Consider the following 20,339-nt stretch of genomic DNA (forward strand, 5'->3'; position numbering starts at 1 on the left):
TTCCGAGTTGGTCCTGCCGTACATACCAATACGTACGCTACGGTCACAAGACGCAGGCCTCCTAATTGTCCCTAGAATTTCTAAGCAAACAGCGGGAGGCAGGGCTTTCTCCTATAGATCTCCATTTTTATGGAACAGTCTGCCTACCCATGTGAGAGACGCAGACTCGGTCTCAACCTTTAAGTCTTTACTGAAGACTTATCTCTTCAGTAGGTCATATGATTGAGTGTAGTCTGGCCCAGGAGTGTGAAGGTGAACGGAAAGGCTCTGGAGCAACGAACAGCCCTTGCTGTCTCTGCCAGGCCGGTTCCCCTCTCCACTGGGGTTCTCTGCCTCTAACCCTGTTGCAGGGGCTGAGTCACTGGCTTGCTGGTGCTCTTTCATGCCGTCCCTGGGAGGGGTGCGTCACTTGAGTGGGTTGAGTTACTGACGTGATCTTCCTGTCTGGGTTGGCGCCCCCCCCTTGGTTTGTGCTGTGGTGGAGACCTCTGTGGGCTATACTCGGCCTTGTCTCAGGATTGTAAGTTGGTGGTTGAGGATATCCCTCTAGTGGTGCGGGGGCTGTGCTTTGGCAGAGTGGGTGGGGTTATATCCTTCCTGTTTGGCCCTGTCCGGGGGTTTCTTCGGATGGGGCCACAGTGTCTCCGGACCGCTCCTGTCTCAGCCTCCAGTATTTATGCTGCAGTAGTTTATGTGTCGGGGGGCTGGGGTTAGTTGGTTATACCTGGAGTACTTCTCCTGTCTTATCCAGTGTCCTGTGTGAATTTAAGTATGCTCTCTCTAATTCTCTCGTTCTCTCTTTCTCTCTGAGAACCTGAGCCCTAGGACCATACGTCAGGACTACCGGGCATGATGACACCTTGCTGTCCCCAGTCCGCCTGGCCTTGCTGCTATTCCAGTTTCAACTGTTCTGCCTGCGGTTACGAAACCCCTACCTGTCCCAGACCTGCTGTTTTCAACTCTTAATGATCGGCTATGAAAAGCCAACTGAGAGACCTGAGCCCTAGGACCATACGTCGGGACTACCGGCCGTGGTGACTCCTTGCTGTCCCCAGTCCGCCTGGCCTTGCTGCTATTCCAGTTTCAACTGTTCTGCCTGCGGTTATGGAACCCCTACCTGTCCCAGACCTGCTGTTTTCAACTCTTAATGATCGGCTATGAAAAGCCAACTGAGATTTATTCCTGATTATTATTTGACCATGCTTGTCACTTATGAACATTTTTGAACATCTTGGCATGGTTCTGTTATAATCTTCACCCGGCACAGCCAGAAGAGGACTGGCCACCCCTCATAGCCTGGTTCCTCTCTAGGTTTCTTCCTAGGTTTTCGCCTTTCTAGGGAGTTTTTCCTAGCCACCGTGCTTCTACACCTGCATTACTAGCTGTTTGGGGTTTTAGGCTGGGTTTCTGTACAGCACTTCGAGATATTAGCTGATGTAAGAAGGGCTATATAAAATAAAATTGATTGATTGATTGATTATGTAGTGTGAACACATTTTTATGAAGTGTAAACAAATCGTTATGGAGTGTAAGAGCGAAAAACCTGTTTGCAAACGTCAGCAAAATCATAAACTGTTCAGACACTACACCCCTTTAAAGGTCCCACAGGCCTATTGATAGCGGTGAGCTTTTAGCCTATAGCTAAATCTGTATGTAGTTTATTGGTAATCCTCAGTGATTTAATTCTCACTTGATCCAATAAGACTTAGTATGGAAAATCTCCATCTAACCGGGTCCCTTGCTAGTGTATAGTCAGGAATTAATCTTCGTGCTCTACTTTTGAAAATTACTTTTGTAAATAGTGACGAAAAAAAGTAATATTGTGCCTCCAACCTCCTCTGTTTTCTGTTATTAGAATACCGCCTTGGATACTGTTCTGTTTCAAGTATCTGCCAAAGACGCCGACGCTGGACTTGCCGCTGTTGTAAGGTACAGCATTGACGAGGTAAGCGTTACTTTTGAACACAATTCAGATTTTCTGTATCGATACACAAGTGAACCTGAAGCGAAACATAAACAGTGAACGTAGAACCGTGTTACACCCCCAACATTAGTCATGTAGCAGATAATAATAATAAAAGCCCTTCTCAACCGACATTGGGCAAATTAAAAACAGACTCCATTTTATTTCAACCCAACTCTCTCCTCATTTCTAGGCTAGTCCAAGTGATGGACTAACTCATTTTCTTATCAATGAGAATAATGGCGAAGTCAAACTGACTAAAAAACTGAGTTTTACAAGTTTGAGCACTTTCTATCAGCTGAGGATCAAAGCAACTGTAAGTAGCCACTTCTCAACACTTCTCTCTATTCGCTGTTGTATCTTCACTAGTCACTCTCACTTGTCACTCACTGGAAGCGGTTTTCTAGATTCCTGACAAAAAAAAGTTAATTCTAGGATTGATCGTGCTTTTTGGTCCAGTTGTGGGCTTAATCTGAGAAACGGGCGTTTGTGATTGTGTTTACCCCTCACAGGATGGCGGAGGCCCTGCGTATAATGGAGATACTGTTTATCAGTCCAACACTGCCTTTGCCTTCATCACCGTAGTGGACGTCCCAGACCTGGATCCACAGTTTCTAAGCACTCCTTACGCGACTGCTGTCGATGAGCATTCTCCCGTGGTGAGTCAAATTCAATGGCACTTTCCCTTTAGTACAGAGCTCAACCGCCTTAGGATGTGAAACAATTCTCACACCGTGTGTTCTACCAACAGCTAAGTCCTTTTTTTATTTGTTTGTTGTTGTACACGTCAGCAGCCTGTATCTATTCCTAAATAGATAAACAGTTGTAAAAGTAAAGGTACGGACCAATAAAGTCCCAAATGGCACCCTATTCCCTATCTGGTGTACTACTTTTATTCAGGGACATTTACAACTTTTGGGGTGCCAAATGGGACAAAGCCTTTGTTGACGTCAGCCTTGAACTCTACTGTGTCTCTTTTCATTTCAGGGCCAGTCTGTGTTTAAAGTGCGCGCAATTGATCAGGACACAGGAATCAATGATGCCATCACCTACAGCATTGAAGGTGAGCAAAACTACATCTCTGAAACATCTGCTCATTTCAGGTTGTTAGCGGAACATCAGCATAAACGCTGTCTATTGCCATTGTGCTGACAACTCTTTAAAAAAAAATTACACCCTTTTTCTCCCCAATTTCGATCTCATCGCAGCAACTCCCCAACGGGCTAGGGAGGCAAAGGTCGAGTCATGCGTCCTCCGAAACATGACCCGCCAAACCGCGCTTCTTAACACCTGCCCTCTTAACCCGGAAGCCAGCCGCACCAATGTGTCGGAGGAAACACCGTTCACCTGACGACCGAGGTCAGCCCGCATGTGCCCGGCCCACCACAAGGAGTCGCTAGAGCGCAATGAGCCAAGTAAAGCACCCACCCCGGCCAAACCCTCCCCTAACCCGGACGACGCTGGGCCAATTGTGCGCCGCCCTATGGGACTCCCGATCATGGCCCGTTGTGATACAGCCCGGGGTCGAACCCGGGTCTGTAGTGACGCCTCTAGCACTGCCATGCAGTGCCTTAGACCTCTGCTCCATTCGGGAGGCCCCGTGCTGACAACTCTTGAAAATATAAGGGGGGGAAAAAAATCTAATTTGTTGGTATAATGATGAAGATTGGACTCTGATATATGTTTTGTTATTTTACAGGTACCAATGACCTGTTTGAGATTGCAGCCAGTGATGGAATCATATCTGTCAAAAGTGATATTGACAGAGAGGCTTTGTTGGACATCAATTTCGGCGTTGTCCTTGAAGTGACGGTATGCTCTTATTGCTTAATCTTTCACATCATTTCCAACAATCGTTATCCAAAAGACAATATTTAATTTTCGAGCTGACCTACTGTTAATAAAACTATAATTCCAGGCAACGGAGGTGAATCCAAATGTCCTGGGGACCCAAGCCCACACCGCTACTGAGGTGCGGATTACCATCGGTGATATCAATGACAACAAGCCTAAATTTTATAGCTGCGGAGTGAATCCCTCCGATCCCTGCGTGGAGGCCAGCAGCTTCACGGCCAACATCTTTGAGCACTCCTCCATGGGTGTTCCAGTCAACGGCCTCAACATCAAAGCCAACGATCTGGATCAGGTCAGAGCCCTTTATAATAAATAGGGTTGCAACATTTTCGGATTTTCTAGAAATCCTGGTTGGAAGATTCCCGGAATTAGGAGGGAAAAAGGAATAATGAATAATGAAATCTGGAATACTCTGGATTACTGGAAAAACTGGAAAACCTGGGCATTGTTGGAATGTTACCTTAAATTTGCAACCCTAATCACAAAATGTATTTTTTTAAATAAATAACTGTGAAATTCATGTGGGACCAGTGTTTACTCAGACCAGAAAATCGATCATCTGTATTCTGATGTAGGGAGAAAATGGAACATTCGAACTAAGCCTTGCTGGACTAGACAAGGATGCGTTCAGTGTGTCGCCACAGATTGCCGACTCAGAAAGCCTAGTTCAGATCATGGTCAAGAACTCCCAGGATGTGGACTACGAGACGAAGACATCAATGGTTGTCCAGGTAAAAAGTACAACTTCAAAAAAAAAAAAAAAAGCGTCCCAGATGACACCCTATTCCCTATTTAGTGCACTACTTTTCACCAAAAGAAGGGTACTACAGTATGAAGGGAACAGGGTGCCATTTGGAACAAAGTCTTTATCGTCCAGGTAATGTGGGAAATGTCTTTACTGTAATTTGATTGACTAACACCAAAGACTAACGCCATTGTCAAATCCTCAAGAACCACCTTTTGTCATCATAATCATTCAAATACATTTGACAACATTTTCAAAAGAAGATGTGTGACAAGTTGATTTGAAGAATTCAACCAGATAAACTAAGTGGTTTGGAATGTGTCCAATGCCAGAATTAAACCCAGCGTAGCTGAAACAGGGTTTGTGTAGTTAAGACGGGCAAACATCCATAGGATCCATTGCACACAGGGTGATTACTGCTGTTCAAGGAGGTAGCATTGCACCCTTCACACGGTATAGCCAGGTGAACTTCGAACACGCGAGAGACATGTAATGGTCTCTACCATTCCGGTTGCCAAGCTGCAGACCATGGTATAATGACACCGCATGATCAGCAATACATTGTACACAGAATTCTTTTGGGACGATCATATCACCATTTTCAAAAACCAACACTCTGTTTCAAATGGCACCCTCTTCACCAAATAGTGCACAGCTTTTTAACATGAGGTTTACTTATTGATATTCACCACAAAGAACAACATTCTTACTCTGTCTGAAAGCGTGTGTTTAAAAGTGAGGTAAGTCGTGGTTGTTTTTCCTGTGCAGATTATCGCCAAGGATCCCTCCAATACAGTAGACTGCTGTTCCATGGCTACAGTCACCATTCAGATCAAAGACATTAATGACAACAGCCCCACGTTCCCCCACGAAACCTACAACATCAAGGTTGATGAGCACAGTGCTAATGGAACCACTGTGGACACGATAACAGTAGGTCCATGTTATTGGTACCAGTCTAACAGTAGGTCCACGTTATTGGTACCAGTCTAACAGTAGGTCCATGTTATTGGTACCAGTCTAACAGTAGGTCCACGTTATTGGTACCAGTCTAACAGTAGGTCCACGTTATTGGTACCAGTCTAACAGTAGGTCCATGTTATTGGTACCAGTCTAACAGTAGGTCCACGTTATTGGTACCAGTCTAACAGTAGGTCCACGTTATTGGTACCAGTCTAACAGTAGGTCCATGTTATTGGTACCAGTCTAACAGTAGGTCCATGTTATTGGTACCAGTCTAACAGTAGGTCCATGTTATTGGTACCAGTCTAACAGTAGGTCCATGTTATTGGTACCAGTCTAACAGTAGGTCCATGTTATTGGTACCAGTCTAACAGTAGGTCCATGTTATTGGTACCAGTCTAACAGTAGGTCCATGTTATTGGTACCAGTCTAACAGTAGGTCCATGTTATTGGTACCAGTCTAACAGTAGGTCCATGTTATTGGTACCAGTCTAACAGTAGGTCCATGTTATTGGTACCAGTCTAACAGTAGGTCCACGTTATTGGTACCAGTCTAACAGTAGGTCCACGTTATTGGTACCAGTCTAACAGTAGGTCCATGTTATTGGTACCAGTCTAACAGTAGGTCCACGTTATTGGTACCAGTCTAACAGTAGGTCCATGTTATTGGTACCAGTCTAACAGTAGGTCCATGTTATTGGTACCAGTCTAACAGTAGGTCCATGTTATTGGTACCAGTCTAACAGTAGGTCCATGTTATTGGTACCAGTCTAACAGTAGGTCCATGTTATTGGTACCAGTCTAACAGTAGGTCCATGTTATTGGTACCAGTCTAACAGTAGGTCCATGTTATTGGTACCAGTCTAGCTGGAATTCAACCTATGTGCAAATGCGCTCTGTGTATTTGATTTGAGCAGTGTCTTAAAGTATCCGGTGTTAACTCACTCAACCCAGGAGACACCGCTATGTAATTCAAAAAACACTTGCAATAAAATGTGAATTGGCCTTTTGTTTAAATTATAGCCTCTGTTTCGGGTTGTTGCTGCTAAATGCATTGGAAATACAATCAAAAAACTCTACTCCCCCCCCCCCCCAGGCAACCGATCCCGACACTATGGATGTTGGCAACATCAGATACAGACTTCTTCCAGACAGCGTGTACGTACACTGCAAACCATTATACTGTATGTTTTCTTATGTCTTTATGATTCTTTATTAATTTACTTCCCTTTATAATAGGCTTTCATACAATGTATAACTTTTGATGTTGTCTGACGTTGGGGTGCCAAAGTTAGTGAAACGAGACCCAATGCATGAGAACTATAAACTGAAAGGGATTTCTGATTTTTCAGACTAAAGTACTTCGATGTGAATGCAAGGACAGGGAGGATCTTTGTGACAAACAGCAAACTGATTGACCGCGAGGTGATCTCCCTGCATTCTCCAACTCTGCAAGCAAGAGACCAGGCCAACAACACAGGGACCACTGTGTTAGAAATAGCACTGACAGACATCAACGACCAGACACCACAGTTCAACAGAGAATCCTACGTTGACTATGTGAAAGAGGGCTCAAACCTGAGAATTCAAGTACAGGTCAGTATCTGCGTCTCTATTCAAGTGGTTTTCAAACCTCTCCTCAGACGTTTCATAATTCTGTTGTAGCCCTGAACTAGCTCAACTGATTCACCTAATCAAGTGCTTGATGATTTATTTGACAAGTTGAATCCAAGTGTGGAATAAGCATTGTAAATAAGAATTTGTTCTTAATTGACACCTGTATCAATAAAGGTGAAATAAAAAAAAACATGGAACGCCTGGGGGTCCCCGACGAGAGGTTAGCTAACCCCTGCTCCACACCACAGGTGTCCAACTCATTCCACGGAGGGGTGAGAGCTTGCAGGTTTTCACTTATCCCTTGGACTTGATTGATCAATTAAGGTCAGTGATTAGTAAGGTCAGTGATTAGTAAGGTCAGTGATTAGTAACGTCAGTGATTAGTAAGGTCAGTGATTAGTTAGGTCAGTGATTAGTTAGGTCAGTGATTAGTTAGGTCAGTGATTAGTAAGGTCAGTGATTAGTAAGGTCAGTGATTAGTAAGGTCAGTGATTAGTAAGGTCAGTGATTAGTAAGGTCAGTGATTAGTAACGTCAGTGATTAGTTAGGTCAGTGATTAGTTAGGTCAGTGATTAGTAACGTCAGTGATTAGTAAGGTCAGTGATTAGTAAGGTCAGTGATTAGTTAGGTCAGTGATTAGTAAGGTCAGTGATTAGTTAGGTCAGTGATTAGTAAGGTCAGTGATTAGTAAGGTCAGTGATTAGTAAGGTCAGTGATTAGTTAGGTCAGTGATTAGTAAGGAACTCCCCTCACCTGGTGGTCTAGGTCTTCATTTGACACAAATTGAAAGGATATAACAACATCCAGCAGCCACTGGGGCCCTCCATGGAATGAGTTTGAGACCCCTGCTCTACACGCAGTAACCAAAGGGTTAAAACCGCTCTACAGCTGACCCCTAGACCCGTAGACCCGGAACATTCCAGTAACGTTCCTAAAATTCCCAGGTTTTTGTAAAATCCAGGAATCTTCCATCTGGGATTTCTGGAAAACCTAGGAATTTGGGGAAAGGTTACCAGAATTGTGCTACCTAGGTTGTTGATGATTTTCTTCCTCCTTCTCGTTTTTTCAGGCTACTGACGGAGATGAGTCACCCAACAGCGAGATCGAGTACGGAATAGTGACCAGTGACTACAGTGCCAACTTCACCATTGACCCCACCACAGGCTGGTTGGAGAACAATGGCCCGCTAGACAGAGAGGCCATGCAGGACAAGGATAATGGGCAGGTTAAGTTAAACGTGACAGCAACTGACAAAGGCAGCCCACCACTGTCCACCTGGGGGCCAGTCGTCATCAATGTGGAGGTAAGATCACCGTCCATCTCTCACAAACCTTTGACAATGAATGGAACAAGTGCACAGACAGGGTGTATTGGTACCTGGGCACACCCCCTTTTATTCATTTTGATTTAGAAGGCTGTACTGATCCTAGATCATCATTTTTTACTCTGAGAAGCTTTATGCAAATGGAACCAGACCTTGTATCTGTTTTTAGACTGGATAGATCTTTCGACAGATTGATTGGTGCAGTTTTTAACGTGTCTTCTGGAGGTGATCAGAAGTATGAGGAAGGCTCCTTGTATCTTTGTCAACCTCATGAACATGCGTTTTCCAACCTAGGACATCAACGACAACATACCGAAGTTTAGAAAAACTTCTTACACATTCTCAGTGGAGGAGGGTAAGAAAGGTAAGCGCGTTTCTTTTTGTTGAAATCAGACATTTTGCCGCCATTACCCTGATTAAAACTCCAGGGAGGATGTGGTTTTAGTCCCCCTTCTACTCAGAAAAACACTTGCCATGTTTTCCACTTGCCATGCTGTCATTGTGAATAGGAATTTGTTCTTAACTGACTTGCTTGGTTGATAATAAAGATTTAATCATCTACCAAAACATTTAGCTAATCATAAATTCAAAAACGTAAGGCCGTCTCTGTCTGTCTCCAACAGCTGAATTCGTTGGCTCCGTCCAGGCAGTGGATTTAGACCAAACTATTGACCACAACCGCATCTCCTTCAGCATCGTCAGTGGAAGCTTCGGACAATTCATCATCCGAACCTTCAAAGACAAACCCGACGGTTACATCGGTAACATCACGGTCGACCCGGACATCGAGCTAGACTACGAAAGCAGCGTCAAGACCTTCAGTCTGAAAGCGGAGGCCACGGACCTGGGATCGATGAAGGACACCGTAACCGTGGAGGTGATTGTGTTGGATGTGAATGATGAGAGGCCCCAGTTCAAGCCCATCGGCCCGCTGCTCGTAAAGGAGAACACCACTATCACTGAAGCCGTGGGAAACATCGAGGCGGTGGACCTGGACAGTAATCACTCTCTGGTCTACCAGCTGGTCTCCAGTAGGTGCCGCTGTAATGGCTCCCTGTCGTTGGGCCCCTGCTCAGAGGACTGGTTCAACCTGGAGACCACAGGGGAGATCATGCTCAGCGAGGACTTTGTGATCGACTATGAGATGTGTGAGCAGGTTGAGCTGGAGGTCCAGGTGGTGGATGAGTTCACCCAGAAAGGGGAGAACAACAGCGCAACACCAGGTTGGTTCAACTGGGTTTGGTACTTCTGTTTTGGTCTAGGGTTGTAAAATTCCCAGGTTGAAAGATTCCCTGGGAAAAGACTCCCGGGATCAGGAGGGAAAATGCAGAAACTCCTATTCTGTAACATTACTGTCATTAATATATACGTTTGTAACTTTAATATCTTTCAATGTATTCTAATAATTTCAAATTAATTTCAGGGCGCATTGTGATCAACATTGAAGACATCAATGACAACGCCCCTGCGTTCGACACAATAGATTCCTTATATGGTAAATATGTTTCTAAACTTCGGCACATTGTATGGTAAATCTGAATACCATATTTTTTTTCAATATATAATAACAATAAAGTTATTTTATTATATTCATCTAGGTAGCTACAGATTGACTTAACAGTGTTCTTAACAACCTTTTCCCCTCTACAGTTGTGGTGTCAGAGAGTGCCTCTGTAGGCTCAGTAATCGCCAGTGTCACTGTGAGTATAACTGTTTGAAATGGACAACGTCAGTTATTTTCTATTTGATAAGGTATATCAAAATAAGTCCAGGGGCGGGTGTGTTTTTGTTTTGTTTTCGAATCTCAGAATGTAGCTTTAAAAGGTAGACTCTGCAATTTGACATTATACACAATGGGACAGCTTCTTGCTATGCAGAAAACAACAACAACAACAACATTTTAATCTAATATAAAGTATACCTTTTAATACATTTAACTTGCCGGTTGTGATGTGAGTTATGAATTCCAGTCTTCCTTTTTTCCTTCCATAGGCTACAGACCGTGATTCCGGGAAGAATAGGCTAATTACATTTTCGATAACAAGTGTGCAATTCAGGGATGACGTCAACAATAAAAGGACTAACGTGGACAGAGTGTTTCGAGTTGTCACCACACAGGAAGACGATAAATACGTTGGAAATATTCAGTGAGTGTACAGTTGAAGGTCGGAAGTTTACATACACCTTAGCCAAATACATTTAAACTCAGTTTTTCACAATTCCTGACATTTAATCCTAGTAAAAATTCCCTGTCTTAGGTCAGTTAGGATCACCGCTTTATTTTAAGAATGTGAAATGTCAGAATAATAGTAGAGAGAATGATTTATTTTCTGCTTTTATTTCTTTCATCACATTCCCAGTGGGTCAGAAGTTTACATACACTCAATTAGTATTTGGTAGCATTGCCTTTAAATTGTTTAACTTGGGTAAAACGTTTCAGGTAGCCTTCCACAAGTTTCCCACAATAAGTTGGGTGAATTTTGGCCCATTCCTCCTGACAGAGCTGGTGTAACGGAGTCAGGTTTGTAGGCCTCCTTGCTCGCACACGCTTTTTCAGTTCTGCCCACACATTTTCTATAGGATTGAGGTCATGGCTTTGTGATGGCCACTCCAATACCTTGACTTTGTTGTCCTTAAGTCATTTTGCCACAACTTTGGAAGTATGCTTGGGGTCATTGTCCATTTGGAAGACCCATTTGCGACCAAGCTGTAACTTCCTGACTGATGTCTTGAGATGTTGCTTTAATATATCCACATAATTTTCCTTCCTCGTGATGCCATCTATTTTGTGAAGTGCACCAGTCCTTCCTGCAGCAAAGCACCCCCACAGCATGACGCTGCCACCCCCGTGCTTCACGGTTGGGATGGTGTTCTTCGGCTTGCAAGCATACCACTTTTTCCTCCAAACATAACGATGGTAATTATGGCCAAACAGTTCTATTTTTGTTTCATCAGACCAGAGGACATTTCTCCAAAAAGTATGATCTTTGTCCCCATGTGCAGTTGCAAACCGTAGTCTTTTTTATGGCGGTTTTGGAGCAGTGGCTTCTTCCTTGCTGAGCGGCTTTCAGTTTATGTAGATATAGGACTCGTTTTACTGTGGATATAGATACTTTTGTACCTGTTTCCCCCAGCATCTTTACAAGGTCCTTTGCTGTTGTTCTGGGATTGTTTTGCACACCAAAATACGTTCAGCTCTAGGAGACAGAAAGCGTCTCCTTCCTGAGCGGTATGACGGCTGCGTGGTCCCATGGTGTTTATACTTGCGTACTATTGTTTGTACAGATGAACGTGGTACCTTCAGGCATTTGGAAATTGCGCCCAAGGATGAACAAGACTTGTGGAGGTCTACAATTTTTCTTCTGAGGTCTTGGCTGATTTATTTTGATTTTCCCATGATGTCAAGCAAAGAGGCACTGTGCTTGAAGGTAGGCCTTGAAATATATCCACAGGTACACCTCCAATTGACTCAAATTATGTCAATTAGCCTATCAGAAGCTTCTAAAGCTATGACATCATTTTCTGGAATTTTCCAAGCTGTTTAAAGGCACAGTCAACTTAGTGTATGTAAACTTCTGACCCACTGGAATTGCGATACAGTGAATTATAAGTGAAATAATATGTCTGTAAACAACGGTTGGAAAAATTACTTGTGTCATGCACAAAGTAGATGTCCTAACCGACTTGCCAACACTCTTTGTGGAGTGGTTGAAAAACAAGTTTTAATGACTCCAACCTAAGTGTATGTAAACTTCCGACTTCAACTGTAAATGCTGTCCGCCAAGTCATGTTTTAATTTCTGATTTCACTATAATTAATAGCCATTATGCGACAAAAAGTGAAAATGATTTGTTAGGTTTTATGCTGTTAGTTGGATACAGAAGAATAACAGGTCTTTCAACGTTGCAGGAACGATGAAGCGCTAAATATCGATGTTAAAGGAAAGTATTTGGTGACAGTTGGGGCAACTAACACTGAAGAACCGAAACTCTTCTCCGAAACCAAACTGGAGGTAGGTGTAAAACTTACTGTAATTCATCCAAAGGTGTTGATGGTTACATTAGTGAACATATTTCATTCTCTGTTCTTACTGTTCTCTCTTACCCTCTGTCTGTCTGTCTGTCTGTCTGTCTGTCTGTCTGTCTGTCTGTCTGTCTGTCTGTCTGTCTGTCTGTCTGTCTGTCTGTCTGTCTGTCTGTCTGTCTGTCTGTCTGTCTGCCTGCCTGCCTGCCTGCCTGTCTGTCTGTCTGTCTGTCTGTCTGTCTGTCTGTCTGTCTGCCTGCCTGCCTGCCTGCCTGCCTGCCTGCCTGCCTGCCTGCCTGCCTGCCTGTCTGTCTGTCTGTCTGTCTGTCTGTCTGTCTGTCTGTCTGTCTGTCTGTCTGTCTGTCTGTCTGTCTGTCTGTCTGTCTGCCTGCCTGCCTGCCTGCCTGCCTGCCTGTCTGTCTGTCTGTCTGTCTGTCTGCCTGTCTTCCTGCCTGCCTGTCTGTCTGTCTGTGTGTCTGTCTGTCTGCCTGTCTGCCTGTCTGCCTGTCTATCTGTCTGTCTATCTGTCTGTCTGTCTAACACTTTGTTTCATGTTCCCCTCTCCAGATCTTCACAGTTGACAGGAGCTTAAAAGTTCAGCTTTTGTTTTCAAAAACAGTAGAAGAAGTTAAAGCGGCCCAAAGTCAGATCGTACTGTAAGAGATCTTTACTGCATATATTCACTATATTACAAATGTAGCATGAAAATGTAGTAACATAATAAACTATAGACATGTATTTATATTAATTCATTTATACGTTTAACCATTCATGTGGAAGTCCCTATAGGAAGACTTTCAGATTAAAATGATGTTGACAAGTGTTTTAACCACAGCGTGGGTAATAAATGAATGAGTTAACTTGATCAATGTTTCCTTGCAGGCTTCTCACCGCAGCAACACAGACGAAAGTGGAAGTTGTTAGGGCTGAACCAGGCAGTCCGGAAACCAGGTAGGTTAGGGCTGAACCAGGCAATCCGGAAACCAGGTAGGTTAGGGCTGATCCAGGCAATCCGGAAACCAGGTAGGTTAGGGCTGAACCAGGCAATCCGGAAACCAGGTAGGTTAGGGCTGAACCAGGCAATCCGGAAACCAGGTAGGTTAGGGCTGATCCAGGCAATCCGGAAACCAGGTAGGTTAGGGCTGAACCAGGCAATCCGGAAACCAGGTAGGTTAGGGCTGAACCAGGCAGACCGGAAACCAGGTAGGTTAGGGCTGATCCAGGCAGTCCGGAAACCAGGTAGGTTAGGGCTGATCCAGGCAGTCCGGAAACCAGGTAGGTTAGGGCTGATACAGGCAGTCCAGAAACCAGGTAGGTTAGGGCTGAACCAGGCAGTCCGGAAACCAGGTAGGTTAGGGCTGATCCAGGCAGTCCAGAAACCAGGTAGGTTAGGGCTGATCCAGGCAGTCCAGAAACCAGGTAGGTTAGGGCTGAACCAGGCAGTCCAGAAACCAGGTAGGTTAGGGCTGAACCAGGCAGACCGGAAACCAGGTAGGTTAGGGCTGAACCAGGCAGTCCGGAAACCAGGTAGGTTAGGGCTGATCCAGGCAGTCCGGAAACCAGGTAGGTTAGGGCTGAACCAGGCAATCCGGAAACCAGGTAGGTTAGGGCTGATCCAGGCAATCCGGAAACCAGGTAGGTTAGGGCTGATCCAGGCAATCCGGAAACCAGGTAGGTTAGGGCTGATCCAGGCAGTCCGGAAACCAGGTAGGTTAGGGCTGAACCAGGCAATCCGGAAACCAGGTAGGTTAGGGCTGATCCAGGCAATCCGGAAACCAGGTAGGTTAGGGCTGATCCAGGCAATCCGGAAACCAGGTAGGTTAGGGCTGATCCAGGCAATCTGGAAACCAGGTAGGTTAGGGCTGAACCAGGCAATCCGGAAACCAGGTAGGTTAGGGCTGATCCAGGCAATCCGGAAACCCGGTAGATTAGGGCTGATCCAGGCAGTCCGGAAACCAGGTAGGTTAGGGCTGATCCAGGCAATCCGGAAACCAGGTAGGTTAGGGCTGATCCAGGCAATCCGGAAACCAGGTAGGTTAGGGCTGATCCAGTCAATCCGGAAAGCAGGTAGGTTAGGGCTGATCCAGGCAGTCCGGAAACCAGGTAGGTTAGGGCTGATCCAGGCAGTCTGGAAACCAGGTAGATTAGGGCTGATCCAGGCAGTCCGGAAACCAGGTAGGTTAGGGCTGATCCAGGCAATCTGGAAACCAGGTAGGTTAGGGCTGATCCAGGCAATCCGGAAACCAGGTAGGTCAGGGCTGATCCAGGCAATCCAGAAACCAGGTAGGTTAGGGCTGATCCAGGCAATCCGGAAACCAGGTAGGTTAGGGCTGATCCAGGCAGTCCGGAAACCAGGTAGGTTAGGGCTGATCCAGGCAGTCCGGAAACCAGGTAAGTTAGGGCTGATCCAGGCAGTCCGGAAACCAGGTAGGTTAGGGCTGATCCAGGCAGTCCGGAAACCAGGTAAGTTAGGGCTGATCCAGGCAGTCCGGAAACCAGGTAGGTTAGGGCTGAACCAGGCAGTCCGGAAACCAGGTAGGTTAGGGCTGATCCAGGCAGTCCGGAAACCAGGTAGATTAGGGCTGATCCAGGCAGTCTGGAAACCAGGTAGGTTAGGGCTGAACCAGGCAATCCGGAAACCAGGTAGGTTAGGGCTGATCCAGGCAATCCGGAAACCAGGTAGGTTAGGGCTGAACCAGGCAATCCGGAAACCAGGTAGGTTAGGGCTGATCCAGGCAATCCGGAAACCAGGTAGGTTAGGGCTGAACCAGGCAATCCGGAAACCAGGTAGGTTAGGGCTGAACCAGGCAGACCGGAAACCAGGTAGGTTAGGGCTGATCCAGGCAGTCCGGAAACCAGGTAGGTTAGGGCTGATCCAGGCAGTCCGGAAACCAGGTAGGTTAGGGCTGATACAGGCAGTCCAGAAACCAGGTAGGTTAGGGCTGAACCAGGCAGTCCGGAAACCAGGTAGGTTAGGGCTGATCCAGGCAGTCCAGAAACCAGGTAGGTTAGGGCTGATCCAGGCAGTCCAGAAACCAGGTAGGTTAGGGCTGAACCAGGCAGTCCAGAAACCAGGTAGGTTAGGGCTGAACCAGGCAGACCGGAAACCAGGTAGGTTAGGGCTGAACCAGGCAGTCCGGAAACCAGGTAGGTTAGGGCTGATCCAGGCAGTCCGGAAACCAGGTAGGTTAGGGCTGAACCAGGCAATCTGGAAACCAGGTAGGTTAGGGCTGATCCAGGCAATCCGGAAACCAGGTAGGTTAGGGCTGATCCAGGCAATCCGGAAACCAGGTAGGTTAGGGCTGATCCAGGCAGTCCGGAAACCAGGTAGGTTAGGGCTGAACCAGGCAATCCGGAAACCAGGTAGGTTAGGGCTGATCCAGGCAATCCGGAAACCAGGTAGGTTAGGGCTGATCCAGGCAATCCGGAAACGAGGTAGGTTAGGGCTGATCCAGGCAATCTGGAAAGCAGGTAGGTTAGGGCTGAACCAGGCAATCCGGAAACCAGGTAGGTTAGGGCTGATCCAGGCAATCCGGAAACCCGGTAGATTAGGGCTGATCCAGGCAGTCCGGAAACCAGGTAGGTTAGGGCTGATCCAGGCAATCCGGAAACCAGGTAGGTTAGGGCTGATCCAGGCAATCCGGAAACCAGGTAGGTTAGGGCTGATCCAGTCAATCCGGAAAGCAGGTAGGTTAGGGCTGATCCAGGCAGTCCGGAAACCAGGTAGGTTAGGGCTGATCCAGGCAGTCTGGAAACCAGGTAGAGTAGGGCTGATCCAGGCAGTCCGGAAACCAGGTAGGTTAGGGCTGATCCAGGCAATCTGGAAACCAGGTAGGTTAGGGCTGATCCAGGCAATCCGGAAACCAGGTAGGTCAGGGCTGATCCAGGCAATCCAGAAACCAGGTAGGTTAGGGCTGATCCAGGCAATCCGGAAACCAGGTAGGTTAGGGCTGAACCAGGCAGTCCGGAAACCAGGTAATGACATTAACACGACTACCAGGGCCGGGGTCAGTTCCACTTGAATTCCAGTCAATTCAGAAAGTAAACCAAATTCCAATTCCACATTTTCCTAATTGAGGAACATTGCAGATAATTGGAATTGGAATTTCAGTGTACTTCCTGAATTGAATTGGAATTGACCCCAACCCTGACTACTACATTCCGATGTATTTCTTCTTCCTTCTGATGAACGAATAGAGCACCATTAACTTCGACACCATTCAGTGTGTGTGTGATCTGTGTCATTGCTCAAGTAGTTTAGAAATACATCATTAAAAAGGTGAAAAATTAAGTTACAAAAAAAAAAGAATCCTTCATCCTTTTGCAGGGCGGCTGGCGATACTGTAATGGAGGTGTACTTTGTGAATGCCAATGGAACGGCCCTCGACTCTGACAGTGCTGAGACTATTCTGTCCAAGAGTGATGAACGATTCAAATTACAGATTGAATATGGCCTGAAATATATCGTAAGTAAACTATTTTCCCCCTCATGCCTGGACATTACCATACACATAAAATACACATCTATTTTATAACAAATTTCACTTTTCATTTCTTGGATTTAGAATCTCAAGTAGTCTCCCCGAACTCACTGAATTGAATTTGAATTGTCTCCAACCCGGCCTTGGACATGCTAAAGGAATATTCCTCTTGGGCAGTGTCCAAAATGAGACCCTATTACCTATGTAGTGCACTATATTTGACCAGGGGCTCTGGTGAAATATAGTGCACTACATAGGGAATAGCATTCCTATAGGGACTTCCACATGAATGGTTAAACTTACAAATTAATAAATATAAATAAATGTCTGCAGTTGATAATGTTACTACATTTTCATGCTACATTTGTAATATAGTGAATATATGCAGTAAAAATTTCTTACAGTACGATCTGACTTGGGCCGCTAAAGGAATGTTCCCCTGAGCTAGGGTTGCAAAATTCTGGTAACTTTCCAGGTTTTCCAGAAATCCTTATTGGAAGAATCCCTTTATCAGGAGGCAATAAGCAATAATTCTGGAATCTTCCAACCGTGATTTTTTTGAAAACAAGGGAATTCTGGGGAAGTTACTGTAATTTTTGCAACCCTACTCTGAACTCTGTGTGGTGTTGCAGGGGGGGACTGTGGTGACAGAGAAGCAGGTGGATCCAGTACTGTTCGTTCTGCTGGGGCTGGTGGCGGGCCTCATCATCGTCCTGGCTGTCATGACAACATCTCTCGTCTGCACCCGCAGGAGGTAAGCTGAGACCTGGGCCCGTAAGTAGAAAACGTCTCAGAGTAGAAGTGCTGGTCTATGATCAGTTTTGTCCTTTTAGATTATAATCAGTGGTGTAAAGTACTTAAGTAAAAATACTTTAAAGTACTACTTCAGTAGTTTTTTTGGGGTATCTGTACTTTACTTTACTATTTATATTTTTGACAACTTTTACTTTTACTCCACTACATTCCTAAAGAAAATAATGTACTTTTTACTCCATACATTGTCCAAAAGTACTCCTTACATTTTGAATGCTTAGCAGGACAGGAAAATTGTCTAATTCACGTACTTATCAAGAGAACATCCATGGTCCTCCCTACTGCCTATGATCTGGCCGACTCACTAAACACAAATGCTTTGTTTGTAAATTATGTCTGACTGTTGAAGTGTGCCCCTGGCTATCCGTAAATTAAAAGAACAAGAAAATCGTGCCGTCTGGGTTGCTTAATTTAAGGAATTTGAAATGATTTATACTTTTACTTTTAATACTTAAGTATATTTAAAACCAAATACTTTTAGACTTTTACTAAAGTAGTATTTTACAGAGTCATTTTCTTTTAAGGTATCTTTACTTTTACTCAAGTATGACAATTGGGTACTTTTTCCACCACTGATTATATAATTAATAGTATTATATGGACAAGGGGACTGTCACGAAAACTGATGTGGATGCAGTGGTGGAGTCAAGCGCAGGACAAGGAGGCTAAGTCCAAAATGACTTTACTAGAATGCACAAAGTCAAAACAAAAGGCCTCTAAACCAAGGAGGCGAACGATTACGCACACACGCGTAAAACACTAAACATCGAACAAGACACCAATCGGACAGGCGGACAATTACACACAACTGCAAACAAACCAAAAGGGAAACTTATAGGTGACATAATCAATACTCAAATACGAAACAGGTGCACACACAAGACCAGACCAAACAACTATCGAGAACATCCAGCGGTGGCAGCTAGTACTCCGGGGACGACGAACGCCGAAGCCTGCCCGAGCAAGGAGGAGGAGCAGCCTCGGCAGAATCCGTGACAGGGACCTGATCCTAGATCAGCACTGATACTTAACGATTCACTTAATGGACCTAAGAAGACATTTGAGAAGTTCGTAAGAAATTTGGAGGGATTAGAATTTATGATCAATCTTATGAAATTCTTTGTAAGAACCCAATCAAAAGCAGGATCAATTCAGGTTAGTTAGTGATTAGTGTGGTGCTCAGTTGGTAGAGCATGACTACCAGGGTAGTGGGTTCGATTCCCAGGACCACCCATATGTAAAAAAAATTATGCACGCATGACAAAGTAGCTTTGGATAAAAATATAAATGCAACGTGCAACAATTTAAAAAAGATTTTACTGCGTTACAGTTCATTTAAGGAAATCAGTCAATTGAAATGAATTCGTTAGGCCCTAATCTATGGATTTCACATGCTTGGGATACAGCTATGCATCTGTTGGTCACAGATATACCTTTTAAAAATGTAGGGGCGTGAATCAGAAAACCAGTCAGTATCTGGTGTGACCACAATTTGGATATTGGCGGGAACTGGAAAATGCCGCCTTACGTTTGTAACACTCTGGCTCCGGGACTTTTGTATTTGAGCCAGGGTGTATTGTGTTTTGTTGGGTTTTGGGTGATTTTCTATGTTTGCATTTCTGTCACGTTTATTTCTAGGTTTGGTCATTGACTCCCAATCGGAGGTAACGAGTGTCAGCTGTCGGCTCGTTATCTCTGATTGGGAGCCATATTTATACTGCATGTTTTCCTGTGGGCATTGTGGGTTATTGTTTCCGTTTTCAGTCAGGTTGACTGTGGACTTCACTAGTCGTGTTTCTTGTTTTTCGTGCTTTAACTAAATAAAGTACCATGTTCGTTTCACACGCTGCGCCTTGGTCAATTCCTTACGACGACCGTGACAGAATAACCCACCATAAAGGGACCAAGCAGCGCGTCCAGGAACAAAGGGTCTGGACATGGATGGAACTGTTGGACGGTAAAGGGTCCTGGACTTGGGAGGAGATCCTGGATGGTATGGATCGCCGACCATGGAACGAGACGGTGGAGAGGCGACGGCGAGAGGAGCAACGGCATCGGCAGGGCCATCGTCGGAAGGACGAGAGGCAACCCCAAAAAGTTTTTTGGGGGGGGCACATGGCTTGGGCGACTGAGCAGCAGGAGGCTGCCACAAGGCAGATTCAGAAGGCTACCAGGTTAAGGGGGCTGACGGAGGCAGAGAAGGGACGGATTCAGGAGGCTACCAGGTTAAGGGGGTCACTGGCCAAAGTAGGGAAAGGAGATGTAGAGGCACGGCGTGAGAGACTGAGGTGTGTATCCAGTCCGGTCCGGCCCGTTCCTAATCCCGAGGTACAGCCAGTAGTGTGTGTCCCCAGTACGGTACGGCCTGTTCCGGCCCCTCGCACTAAGTGTACGGTGCGCGTCGCCAGCCCAGCCCGGCCTGTTCCTGAGCCTCATACGAAGCCTACGGTGCGCGTCGCCAGCCCAGCCCGGCCTGTTCCGGCCACTCGCACCAGGGATACGGTGCGCTTCGCCAGCCCGGTCCGGCCTGTTCCTGCCACCCGCACCAAGTCTACG

The 20,339-nt window shown here is 45.5% G+C and overlaps 1 protein-coding gene across 1 annotated transcript in view; it reads left to right on the top strand.

The window, feature by feature from the left end:
• LOC311114319 (cadherin-related family member 2-like) overlaps positions 1-20,339 on the top strand; it is a gene marked incomplete at both ends in the record, with an annotated part of 52,921 nt that overhangs the window by 24,706 nt on the left and 7,876 nt on the right. Inside the window, 21 exons of the mRNA XM_084189582.1 lie at positions 1,856-1,945; positions 2,157-2,279; positions 2,476-2,622; positions 2,951-3,026; positions 3,663-3,775; positions 3,882-4,109; positions 4,393-4,548; positions 5,331-5,495; positions 6,622-6,683; positions 6,878-7,121; positions 8,212-8,445; positions 8,761-8,830; positions 9,090-9,689; positions 9,890-9,961; positions 10,117-10,166; positions 10,459-10,613; positions 12,376-12,478; positions 13,057-13,145; positions 13,372-13,440; positions 16,817-16,955; positions 17,603-17,724. Of these exons, the coding sequence (XP_084045708.1) occupies positions 1,856-1,945; positions 2,157-2,279; positions 2,476-2,622; positions 2,951-3,026; positions 3,663-3,775; positions 3,882-4,109; positions 4,393-4,548; positions 5,331-5,495; positions 6,622-6,683; positions 6,878-7,121; positions 8,212-8,445; positions 8,761-8,830; positions 9,090-9,689; positions 9,890-9,961; positions 10,117-10,166; positions 10,459-10,613; positions 12,376-12,478; positions 13,057-13,145; positions 13,372-13,440; positions 16,817-16,955; positions 17,603-17,724 (3,107 nt within the window). The remainder of the gene's footprint in view (positions 1-1,855; positions 1,946-2,156; positions 2,280-2,475; positions 2,623-2,950; positions 3,027-3,662; positions 3,776-3,881; positions 4,110-4,392; positions 4,549-5,330; positions 5,496-6,621; positions 6,684-6,877; positions 7,122-8,211; positions 8,446-8,760; positions 8,831-9,089; positions 9,690-9,889; positions 9,962-10,116; positions 10,167-10,458; positions 10,614-12,375; positions 12,479-13,056; positions 13,146-13,371; positions 13,441-16,816; positions 16,956-17,602; positions 17,725-20,339) is intronic.

Source organism: Coregonus lavaretus (genome assembly GCF_964263955.1).
Source record: "Coregonus lavaretus genome assembly, contig: HAP1_SCAFFOLD_646, whole genome shotgun sequence".
Lineage (NCBI taxonomy): Eukaryota > Metazoa > Chordata > Actinopteri > Salmoniformes > Salmonidae > Coregonus > Coregonus lavaretus.